The 13,361-nt window shown below is 53.3% G+C and overlaps 1 protein-coding gene across 1 annotated transcript in view; it reads right to left on the bottom strand.

The window, feature by feature from the left end:
• Positions 1-4,537: 4,537 nt before the first annotated feature.
• The window catches only part of LOC132805843 (nck-associated protein 1-like), a 165,090-nt gene continuing 156,266 nt past the window's right edge, over positions 4,538-13,361 (bottom strand). The window contains exons 29-31 of the mRNA XM_060821150.1: positions 11,363-11,472; positions 6,642-6,731; positions 4,538-4,754 (exon numbers count right to left, since the gene is read on the bottom strand). Of these exons, the coding sequence (XP_060677133.1) occupies positions 4,638-4,754; positions 6,642-6,731; positions 11,363-11,472 (317 nt within the window). The 3' untranslated portion in view covers positions 4,538-4,637. The remainder of the gene's footprint in view (positions 4,755-6,641; positions 6,732-11,362; positions 11,473-13,361) is intronic.

Genomic DNA, 13,361 nt, shown 5'->3' with positions numbered 1-13,361 from the left:
TGGAGTAGGCCATTCGATTCTCCCTGATTTCTCATCACCATGAGGAGCTCTCTGGGCAGACCCTCTGCACCCTTGGGTGGCTGCCCTGAGGTATTGGCTGTCGGTGTGGGTGGAACAGGCTTCAGTTCGTGGGGCACTGGCACCCATACTGGGATAGAAGGGAGCTGTTCCGCTGGGACGGGCTTCACTTGAACTGTGCTGGGACAGTGCCTTAGTGCCCGCAGAGAGGGGTAAGTTAGGTTTACAAGGCAGGAGGCTATGGCAGCATTTGATTCTGGAACAGTTCTAGGGCACTGGAAAACTCACAATGGAACACCTTTCTATAAAAAGAGAGGAGACAAAACAATAGGCTTAGTGCCTGTTATTGAGAAAATGTTCGAGTTTATTGCAAAGCATGTAATAGCAGAACACTGAGAAATACATAATATGATCAAGTAAAGTCAACAAGGCTTCAGGAAGGGGAAATCATGACGCATTTATTCAAATTATTTGAGGAGGGAACAAGCAGAATAGATAAAATGGACGCATTGGATGTAACAAATTTGGATTTGGGACGCGGCATGGTGGCTCAGTGGTTAGCACTGCTGCCTCCCAGCGCCAGGGACCCAGGTTCGATCCCAGTCTCGGGGTGACCATCTGTGTGGAGTTTGCACATCCTCCCCCTGGGTTTCCTCCCACAGTCCAAAGATGTGCAGGTTAGGGTGGATTGGCCACGCTCAATTGCCCCTAGTGTTAGGTGCATTAGTTAGAGGGTCGGTGTGGGACTGGTTGGGCCGAAGGGCCTGTTTCCATGCTGTAGGGAATCGAATCTGCAGACGCCACACACTAGAGGCTCCTGACTAAGAGTCCATGGTGTTGGAGGCAGTATGGATAGAGGATTGGCTAACTAATAAAAAGACAATGAGTTAGGATAAGGGATAGGTTCGAGGTGCTGGAGCACCTGCAGTCCTCACTCTCTCCTTTTCGATATGTTCAAGATGACAACCCATTCCGAGTGGAATGCCACAGGGATCAGTGCTCGGGCCACAATGTGTTGTCATATCCTTGTGATTATTGACAGGATGTGGACGTCACTGGCTCAGCCAGCATCTCTTTCCCATCCCTAATTACCTGTGGGGCTGGAGTCACATGTAGGCCAGACCAGGTAAGGATGGCAGTTTCCTTCCCTCAAGGACAGGCAGGTTTTTCTCCTTCATTCCTGAAGAAGGGCTCTGGCCCGAAACGTCGAATCTCCTGTTCCTTGGATGCTGCCTGACCTGCTGCGCTTTTCCAGCAACACATTTTCAGCTCTGATCTCCAGCATCTGCAGACCTCACTTTTTACTCGGAGGTTTTTCTCCGTGACAATCAACAAGAGTTTCACTGGTCATCATTAAACTTCTAATTCCAGACTTTTATTGAATTCCAATTCCACCGACCGCCACAGAGGGATTCGATCCTGGGTCCCCAGAATGTTATGTGGGTATCTGGATTAACAGCCTAACAATAAAACCACAAGACCATCGCCTCTGTACTGCCGCCGCCGCCCCCCCACCCCCCCATATATTGCTGACGTGGATGAGGAAAGTAAATATATTGTACATGTTTGTGAATAACAGGAATTGTAAGGTAAGTAATGAGGATCACACACTGAGTCTGCAGAGGGATCTAGACAGGTTAGGCCAGTAGGCAAAACAACTTAGCAGATGGAACATAACATGTAGATATTTGAGGTTATTCACTTTGGCAGGAAGAATAGAGGAGCTGAATATTATTTAAATGGAGAAAGACTGCAGAAAGCTACAGAACAGAGGGATTTGGGAATCCTCATCCATGAATCACAAAAAGCTAGCATCCAAGTCCAGCGGGGAATAGGGAAGGCCAAGGGAATATTGGTCTTTATTCCAAAGGGATTGGAGTATAAAAGTCGGGACGTTTTGCAAGGCAGATCACAGCGGGAATACTGTGAACAGGTTTGGGTCCCCTTACCTGAGGAAAGACAGACTGACATTGGAGGCAGACCAGAGAAGGTACACTCGGCTGATCCCGGGTATGGAGGGACTGTCCCATGAGGAGAGGTTGAGGAGGTTGGGCCTGGACTCATTGCGGTTTAGAAGAATGAGAGGTGACCTTATTGTAACATCCAAGATTCCCTGGGGGACTTGACAGGGGGGATGTGGAGAGGTTGTTTCCCCTTGTGGGAGAGAGTCTAGGACCAGAGGGTACAATCCCAGAATAAGGGGTCACCCATTGCAGACAGAGATGAGGAGGAATTTCCTCTCTGAGAGGGGAGTGAGTCTGTGGAATTCTTTCCCACAGAGGGCTGTCGGGGCTGGGTCAGTGAGTATATTCAAGGCTGAGACAGAGGGATGTTTAATCAGGAAGGGGAATGGAGGGGTGATGGGGAAAAGGCAGGAGAGTGGGAGTTGGGGATTATCGGATCAGCCGTGACCTCAATGAATGGTGGAGCAGACTCAATGGGCTGAATGGCCTCCTTCCACTTTTTATGGTCTTTTGGGTTGAGGATGATGCTGGAGTCATTCAATGCAGCAGCTTGTTGAAAGGTTCTTGAGCGATCGCAGACTGGGGAGTTCTGCGGGTCCACACTGAGATTCAGTGCCAACAGTGACAGCAGCTGCACCCCCCAGTGACGGTCTGTCAGCCTTCACCCACATTCCAGCCCCTCACCCCCCCAGTGCCCAGGCACTGACTCACTCCGAAGGGGGTGTATTAGTTGGCTCCATGCCGCTTTCTTCCCTTGCCATCCTTGTCGCCCACGCGTGCTGTCATGTGGCAGACCTGGGCTCGTCCTTGATTGGCGGGCACCACCTTGCCTCCAATGAGATTCTGATTTTGTTGGGGATGTTTTCTTCTCTTGGCACGTTTTAGTCTGAGAGCCTGGCGTGCCGCCTGGTTGCAACGGTTGTGCCCGGTTTGTGCTGCTACCAACTTGGTTCGCCCACTCTAACCTTGGTGGTCTCTCAACATGGGCCCTACCAGCTCTGTTGGCCCACAGGAGGAACTTGGTTGGGATGACTACCTCAAGAATGACATTCGAAGCAAGAGGCTTTGACAGTATGTATTTGGAACACTGGTTGCAAGCGTTCATTTTGACACACAGTATGACTGTTTAATGTCATTGAAGTCCCCTCACTCTCAATGCATTCAGAAATGCTAGATGGTGGTAATGGGGGTGGGGGAAGGGAATGTCGCTGAGTTCGCCATCGTCGGTTCGAATCCCTCCTGGTTTTGGTGGAAGTTAAATCCAACTCATAAATCAGAACTGACAACACTATGGCTTTCAGAGGTGTATTTAGTCCCTTTATTTTGAGGAGAGGTTTTAAGTCGGAGGTGTCGAGCTTTCTATTGAAGGCCCATAAACAGCTTCTGAGGCCTTAGGATTTTTTTAAAAAGTTGGAACAATAGAAGCAGCCTGACTGGGTGAGGTCAGGCTCCCACAGAATTGGGATTTTTTAGTTTTAGTTTTCAGTTTCTGGGGTTGTGAAGCTAGTTTTAGAAGCTGCAGCACATCTCTCCCCACGACACACTCTTTCTCTCTGTCTCTCTCTCTCTCTCTCTCTCTCTCTCTCTCACTCAGAGTTTTCGCTTGATGATTTTTTTCCCCCTTCACTGGAGAATTGCTTGTGAGACAACCTCTTTCACTGAATCTGCCTTTGCCCAGGGTGTGTTTATGGAATGTTATTATATCGGAATGGTTACTGTTTAGTCATTAAATAATCAAAGAATAAAATATTATTTTGTCAAGTTTTCCAATAGAGTTGTTATTCCAATTTCTTCTTTCTTTTGTTTGCATTTTAACTGCAGTGAACGAACAAAGTGTGTTTAGCTTCAAGCCTGGCAGTTTGACCAATGAAATTGCATCCAGAACACAATACCTCACATTTATCTTTAAAATAAGGCAGAACCTAGGGTGTTGACTACCCTCTGAATATATTTTGAGAGGGTTTGGTCTGGTGTATAACAAATGGCTCACGTTTGGGAGGGAGGTCTGTCGTCCTTCCCCAGTCCGGGCCTACGCGTGATTCCAGACCCACAACCAGCATGGCTGCCTCCCGAGATGGTCCCACAGTTGCCTTGAGGACAGGACAGGATGGCTAACCAGTGCCAGCGACGCCCATATAGCAATCCGAAAGAAGAAGCCTTAGCCCAGGCAAGGTTCATTCCAAAGAAAGTGGATTCAGCCCAGACGGTGCTCCCCAAGGCATATACAATTTACGGGCCATCCCACAAAAGAGAAGGCTTTTCCTCAGTGAAGGAACGCAGAGCAGAAGATTTTGGTTTGCACTCTTTAATCTGGGTCACACCTGCAACATTTGCTTCCCACTCCTTTGAACTATTCCTTCATTCCCCCATAGTCCGGTGTGGCCCCAGTTTCTAACTCCCCCCTTCCCTCTTCCCTCCCTCATTAGCCCTCTGGCAATCCTTACTCACATCTGAAAGCGCCTTTGTGCATTCCCCCTCCCCCCCCCCCCACCCACCACCGCGGTGCACCTCCCCCCCCACCTCGATCCCCTCCAACACCCCCCCACCAAAGCCCCATGTCCCCGCTGTGTGAAGCTGTCATTTTCCATCTCTCCCCATGATGTCCAGCTCCCATCGATCGATTCCGCCACGCAGGGAGCGAGCACCTCCTGGGATTTACGCCGTGGTCATCATGACTGGCCTGTACACTTCACGGAAGGCATTCCTCAGCAAAACATATGGGAAGTAAGGCTCCAGCATATCCATTTCCAGAAAGGGAGATACTTCGATTAACTGAGAGAGAGAGAGAGAGACAACGGCACTTTATGAGTTCAAGAAAGAGAGCTCTTCCTGCTCGCACGCTGACGTTTGGGAAGGAAGGGCTCAAACTGGCAGACAAGTGCCACTTTTCTGTTCCTTCAGTGTCGCTGGGACAAAAGTCCGGGAATTCCCTCCCTCAGGGCATTGTGGGCCTACCTACAGCACATGGACTGCAGCGGTTCAAGATGGCAGCTCACCCCCACCTTCGCAAGGGGGCAACTAGGGACGGGGCAATAAATACTGGGCCCAGCCAGGGATGGCCACATGGGACATGTGAAGAGGAGAAAACAATTCTGCCACATTGCGCAGGTTAGCCCACCTTATTCCGAGCCTGACAGGATTCAGCCTGCTGTCTGCTGGCAACAAATACCTGCCAAGTGCAGGAAAGCAGGTAGCTTGGTGGTTAGTACTGCTGCCTCACAGCAGTACTAAATTGTCCCATAGTGCCCAGGGATGTGCAGGTTATGGTGGATTGGTCATGCTAAATTGTCCCATAGTGCCCAGGGATGTGCAGGTTAGGGTGGATTGGCCATGCTAAATTGTCCCATAGTGCCCAGGGATGTGCAGGTTAGGGTGGGATTGGCCATGCTAAATTGTCCCATAGTGCCCAGGGATGTGCAGGTTAGGGTGGATTGGCCGTGTTAAATGTCTCTGCAGTGTGTTGGGCTGTGCTGACGAGGCGGATTGGCCGTGGGAATCCATGTCATACTGAAGTACAGCGCGGAAACAGCCCCCACAGTCCAATCCATCCATGCCGACCAGATATCCTCAATAAATCCCATCCCGTTTGCCAGCACATCCCTCCAAACCCTTGCTATTCATATACCCATCCAGATGCCTTTTAAATGTTGCAATTGCACCAGCCTCCACCACTTCTCTTGGCTTCCCTGGGTTGGCACAGACTTCTGAATGGTCTCTATCTCCACTGTTGAGATTCTAGGTCAGTCCAACTCTCATACTAAGGTTTTTGGCAACGTATGTGCCAAGGATTGAATTATGGTTTTAGAAACTTATCATGGCTAGATGAATTCGGGGGTTAATGGTTGTGCTCTTATGTAGATGCATTGTTTCCTTAACTATACACAGGATATGCTTTCTTCCCTTTCCCTTGTCTTTCTTTCATCTTTCTTGTGTTGTTGAGAATTATTTTGCCATGATCATTATATTCAATAAACGCGCCATTTTAATCTACTCCTGAGGATTAAGCCCCAGGCCTGTTCCCAGCAGAGCAAAGGGATTAGATTAGATTAGATTAGATTTACAGTGTGGAAACAGGCCCTTCGGCCCAACAAGTCCACACCGACCCGCCGAAGCACAACCCACCCATACCCCTACATTTATCCCTTACCTAACACTACGGGTAATTTAGCATGGCCAATTCACCTGACCCGCACATCTTTGGACTGTGGGAGGAAACCGGAGCACCCGGAGGAAACCCACGCAGACACGGGGAGAACGTGCAAACTCCACACAGTCAGTCGCCTGAGTCGGGAATTGAACCAGGGTCTACAGGCGCTGTGAGGCAGCAGTGCTAACCATGGTCTCTCAGCCTCTGCTCTGTCTCAGGATGGGAACCCATTCTCTGTCAGCCATGTTGTCTGCGCACAGTGGGGTCATGTCACAAAGTCTGTTTGCTCTTTTCCCATGGCTTTGTTGATCTTGTCACTTTGGTGGAATTTAAGGCGAGAGAGGGAGAGAGTGAGATTTGCATTTTAAAATCGCCGGAGCCACTGAAAGTCCATGAGTGCAGGGGCGAGGGTGGGAGAGGCAGAATTGCGGCGATGTCAGGGGCCTGAGCTGGGTTCAAGCTGCACAGCGCACTCTTGTGTGACATGGCCTCAAACACTTGGCACAGCTTACCATATGAAGCAAGAGATAGATCGATTCCCGGTTCTTCACGAGTAGTTTATCTGTCTCTTGACCGAGCTGGAGGAGACTCATTGAGGCGAACTAAACAGGGAGCAGAAAGCGACAGTGAGAGCACTCCCTCCTCATCCCCCCGACACTGGGGGAGGGGGGGGGGGGGCTACTGGGCAAGGCCAGCATTTTGTTCAAACTCCAGAAACATCACCATCCTCCTCCAATCGATTGGCAGGAGGAGGCCATTCGATCCATCATGTGTGGGCTGGCTCACTGCAAGAACAACTCACCTAGCTCTCCATCCCTTTCACTGTGGCGTTATTTCTCTTTGGATGACAATTGATATCCCCCCCCCCTGCCCTCCTCCACTTTGCAGGAACATTAGAGACTGCCTCCACCATTCTCACATCCTGCCACCTCCTCATGCCCTCTGCTTCTTTCGCCCATCACTTTGCCAGCTTTGCCCGTTCTGCCACCATCAGGCACCTATTCCCCTCCCCTCCCTTGCCCGCCTTCCGCAGGGACCACTCCCTCCAAGACATCCTGGTCCTCCTTCACTCCCAACACCTCCCGCCTCCGTAGCGCCTGCCCCCTGCAACCACAGAAGGTGTAACACCTTCTCATTTCCCTCCTCCCTCCTCAGTACCCAAGGGCCCGAACACACCCTCCAGACGAAGCAGCACTTTACCTGCACTATCCCACAATCTAGCCTACCGCATTCACTGCTCACAATGTGCTCTCCTCTACATTGGGGAAACAAAGTGTAGACTGGGGGACCGTCTACACAGAACACCCATGTTCTGCCTGCATACAAGACCCCTGAGCTTCCAGGTGCCTGTCAGTTGAACACCCCCCCCAGTCCCCAGGCCAACGTCTCTGCCTCAGGGTTGCTGCAGTGTTCCAGGGAAGCTCAGCACAAGCTGGAAGAACAGCTCCTCATTTTCCACTCGGGAACGCTGCAGCCTTCTGGGCTCAATATAATAAGGAGACAGATCTTCAGCCAGAGAGCGGGGAACACATTGCCACAGAAGGCTGTGGAGGCCGGGTCATTGAGTGTATTTAAGGTGGAAATCGATAGTAGACTCGACGGGCTAAATGGCCTCATTTCCACTCCTACGTCTCATGGTTTTGATATTAGATTAGATTCTCTACAGTGTGGAAACTGGCCCTTCGGCCCAATAAGTTCACACCGCCCCTCTGAAGAGAAACCCACCCAAACCCATTCCCCGACCCAATATTTACCCCTGACTAACGCAACTGTGGGTAATTTAGCATGGCCAGTTCACCTTAACTGCACATTTTTGGACTGTGGGAGGAAACCGGAGCACCCAGAGGAAACCCACGCAGACACGGGGAGAACGTGCAAACTCCACACAGACAAGCGGGAATCAAACCCAGGATCCTGGTGCTGTGAGGCAGCAGTGCTAACCACTGAGCCACCCTGCCACCGTGTTCCACAATCTCAGGGAATGAGGCACCTTCAGCCATGTCCTTACCCCATTCCCCTACACACCACACCCTGTTATCCGCACTGCTTTTCTGAGCTACCATCCATCCTGAAGAAGGGTGGCTGGATCCAAAACGTTCACTCGGTTTCTCTCTGCACAGATGCTGCCTGAGTTTCTCCAGCAATTTCTGTTAGTTGCTTCTCATGCTTGACCTTTCCTACTGAAGGCAACAGTTTTCTCCCTATCAAACCTGTCCAAGCCCATCGCAATTTCCAATGTGTCAATCGAATCTCCTCTGAACCTCCTTTCCCAGTCATCCCACTTTTCCCCGATCTATCCACCAAAATGTCCTGGCTCATCTATTTCCTATGCCCTGTCTGATAATTTCGAACATTTCCTAACGTGTGGTGGCCAGAAAGGGACACGCCACACCAGTGCAGTGGGTAGTGATCCTGCCTCTCACCAGGGAGCTTCAGGTTTGAGCCCCACTCCAGGAGTTCACAGGAAGGTCGTTACAGAAACAGGCTGAGGATGAACCTCTCAATCCTTCGCACAGACACACTCACACTCACACACACACACTCACACACACACTCACACACACACGCACACACACTCACACACACACGCACACACACACTCACACACACACTCACACTCAGACACCACACACACACTCACACACACACGCGCACACACACACTCACACACACGCGCACACGCACACACACACTCAGACACACACGTACACACACACACTCACACACACGTACACACACACTCACACTCACACTCACACACACACGTACACACACACTCACACACACACTCACACACACACGCACACACACACACACACACACTCACACTCAGACACCACACACACACTCACACACACACGCGCACACACACACTCACACACACGCGCACACGCACACACACACTCAGACACACACGTACACACACACTCACACACACACGTACACACACACACACTCACACTCACACACACACGTACACACACACTCACACACACACTCACACACACACGCACACACACACTCACACACACACTCACACTCAGACACCACACACACACTCACACGCGCACACACACACTCACACACACGCGCACACGCACACACACACTCAGACACACACGTACACACACACTCACACACACACGTACACACACACTCACACACACACTCACACTCAGACACCACACACACGCGCACACACGTGCACACACACACTCACACACACGCGCACACACACACTCACTCACACGCACACTCACACACGTACACACACACTCACACACACGCACACACACACTCACACACACACGTACACACACACTCACACACACGCACACACACTCTCACACACACGCACACACACACTCAGACACACACGTACACACACACTCACACACACACGTACACACACACTCACACACACACTCACACTCAGACACCACACACACGCGCACACACGTGCACACACACACTCACACACACGCGCACACACACACTCACTCACACGCACACTCACACACGTACACACACACTCACACACACGCACACACACACTCACACACACACGTACACACACACTCACACACACGCACACACACTCTCACACACACGCACACACACTCTCACTCACACACGTACACACACACTCACTCACACACGTACACACACACTCACACACACGCACACACACTCTCACTCACACACGTACACACACACTCACACACATGTACACACACACTCACTCACACGCGCACACGCACACACACACTCAGACACCACACACACACACGCGCACACACACACACTCAGAAACCACACGTACACAAACACACACACACACGCACACACACACTCAGACACCACACACACACGCGCGCACACACACACACACTCAGACACCACACACACACACGTGCACACACACACACACGCACTCAGACACCACACACACACACACGCACACACACACACTCAGAAACCACACGTACACAAACACACACACACATGCACACACGCACTCAGACACCGCACGGACACACACACACAGTCACACACACTCAGAAACCACATGTACACAAACACATACACACGCACTCAGACACCACACGTACACAAACACACACACACGCACTCAGACACCACACACACACACACACACATACTCACTCACAGACACACGCACTCAGACACCCTCCCCCCCCCCCACACACACACACACACACACAAACTCAGACACCATACACACACACACATACCCACTCACAGACACATGCACTCATGCCCCTCCCCATGCACACACACATACTCTCTCTCACACACACACACGCACTCAGACACCACCCCCACACACACACATACTCACACACACACGCACTCAGACACCACCCCCACACACACACATACTCACACACACACGCACTCAGACACCGCCCCCACACACACATACACACATACACACACTCAGACACCCCCCCACCACAGACACACACACATACCCTCTCACACACACACGCACTCAGACACCGCCCCCAACACACACGTGCACACACACACGCACTCACACACCACCCCACACGCATGCACTCAGACACCCCCCCCACGCACACACGCACAAACACACGCACGACACAGGCACCCCCCACATACACACACGCACTCAGATACCCCCCACACACACTCCCACACACGCACATACTCTCCCACACATACACACACTCACTCACACACTCACACAGACACCACACACACTCACTCTCACACACACACACAGACATCACACACACTCACTCACACACAGACACCACACACACTCACTCTCTCACACACACACACATAGACACCACACACACTCACACAGACACACACACTCACACACACACACACACACACACTCACACTCACACAGACACCACACACTCAGACACCACACATGATCACACAGACACACACACACACAAACAGACACCACACACTCACACACACACACACACACACAAACACCACACACTCAGACACCACACACACACACAGACACACACACTCACACACACACACAGACACACACATGCGCGTGCGCGTGCAAGACTTAAAGAGTTTCCTGCTCAGCTACACTGACCATCACTCTGCATAGCCACTGGCCACAGCACAGGTAAATGTGAGGACTATCAAAGCAACACAGAGCACCCAAGCCAATGGGAATCCACCACAAGGAGCACCACAAAGCGTGCCTTACCGCGAGGAATTCCAGCAGATGTTCTCGGATGTCCTTCTTGTGAATGGTGTACAAGGCAGCTGCAACCTCATTGATGGCTTTGGCTGCACAATGAATATTGTTACGGTGACCTGAAAGCGAGAGAGTGAGGAGGCTGAATGATCAGAACGCAGCAGGGCATAACACACAGGGGAGACCCACACCCAGCCCCAACCCACAGGAGAGACCCACACCCAGCTGTAACCCACAGGGGAGACCCACACACAGCCCCAACCCACAGGGGAGACCCACACCCAGCCCCAACCCACAGGGGAGACCCACACCCAGCTGTAACCCACAGGGGAGACCCACACCCAGCCCCAACCCACAGGGGAGACCCACACACAGCCCCAACCCACAGGGGAGACCCACACCCAGCCCCAACCCACAGGGGAGACCCACACCCAGCTGTAACCCACAGGGGAGACCCACACCCAGCCCCAACCCACAGGGGAGACCCACACCCAGCCCCAACCCACAGGGGAGACCCACACCCAGCTGTAACCCACAGGGGAGACCCACACCCAGCTGTAACCCACAGGGGAGACCCACACCCAGCTGTAACCCACAGGGGAGACCCACACCCATCCCCAACCCACAGGGGAGACCCACACCCAGCCCCAACCCACAGGGGAGACCCACACCCAGCCCCAACCCACAGGGGAGACCCAGACCCAGCTGTAACCCACAGGGGAGACCCACACCCAGCCCCAACCCACAGGGGAGACCCACACCCAGCTGTAACCCACAGGGGAGACCCACACCCAGCCCCAACCCACAGGGGAGACCCACACCCAGCCCCAACCCACAGGGGAGACCCACACCCAGCTGTAACCCACAGGGGAGACCCACACCCAGCCCCAACCCACAGGGGAGACCCACACCCAGCTGTAACCCACAGGGGAGACCCACACCCAGCCCCAACCCACAGGGGAGACCCACACCCAGCCCCAACCCACAGGGGAGACCCAGACCCAGCCCCAACCCACAGGGGAGACCCACACCCAGCCCCAACCCACAGGGGAGACCCACACCCAGCCCCAACCCACAGGGGAGACCCACACCCAGCCCCAACCCACAGGGGAGACCCACACCCAGCTGTAACCCACAGGGGAGACCCACACCCAGCTGTAACCCACAGGGGAGACCCACACCCAGCCCCAACCCACAGGGGAGACCCACACCCAGCTGTAACCCACAGGGGAGACCCACACCCAGCTGTAACCCACAGGGGAGACCCACACCCAGCCCCAACCCACAGGGGAGACCCACACCCAGCCCCAACCCACAGGGGAGACCCACACCCAGCCCCAACCCACAGGGGAGACCCACACCCAGCTGTAACCCACAGGGGAGACCCACACCCAGCCCCAACCCACAGGGGAGACCCACACCCAGCCCCAACCCACAGGGGAGACCCACACCCAGCTGTAACCCACAGGGGAGACCCACACCCAGCCCCAACCCACAGGGGAGACCCACACCCAGCTGTAACCCACAGGGGAGACCCACACCCAGCTGTAACCCACAGGGGAGACCCACACCCAGCCCCAACCCACAGGGGAGACCCACACCCAGCTGTAACCCACAGGAGAGACCCACACCCAGCCCCAACCCACAGGGGAGACCCACACCCAGCTGTAACCCACAGGGGAGACCCACACCCAGCTGTAACCCACAGGAGAGACCCACACCCAGCCCCAACCCACAGGGGAGACCCACACCCAGCCCCAACCCACAGGGGAGACCCACACCCAGCTGTAACCCACAGGGGAGACCCACACCCAGCTGTAACCCACAGGGGAGACCCACACCCAGCCCCAACCCCAGCCCCAACCCACAGGGGAGACCCACACCCAGCCCCAACCCACAGGGGAGACCCACACCCAGCCCCAACCCACAGGGGAGTTGGTATCCTGGTTGTCACTCCCTTGCATCCTCCTGGCTGTTAATCCCTGCCCTGCCTTGCGTGGGATCTCCC

This window comes from Hemiscyllium ocellatum, chromosome X, assembly GCF_020745735.1.
Source record: "Hemiscyllium ocellatum isolate sHemOce1 chromosome X, sHemOce1.pat.X.cur, whole genome shotgun sequence".
Lineage (NCBI taxonomy): Eukaryota > Metazoa > Chordata > Chondrichthyes > Orectolobiformes > Hemiscylliidae > Hemiscyllium > Hemiscyllium ocellatum.
Note: the sequence above shows the minus strand (reverse complement) of the source record. Positions and strands in the feature narration are given on the sequence as shown.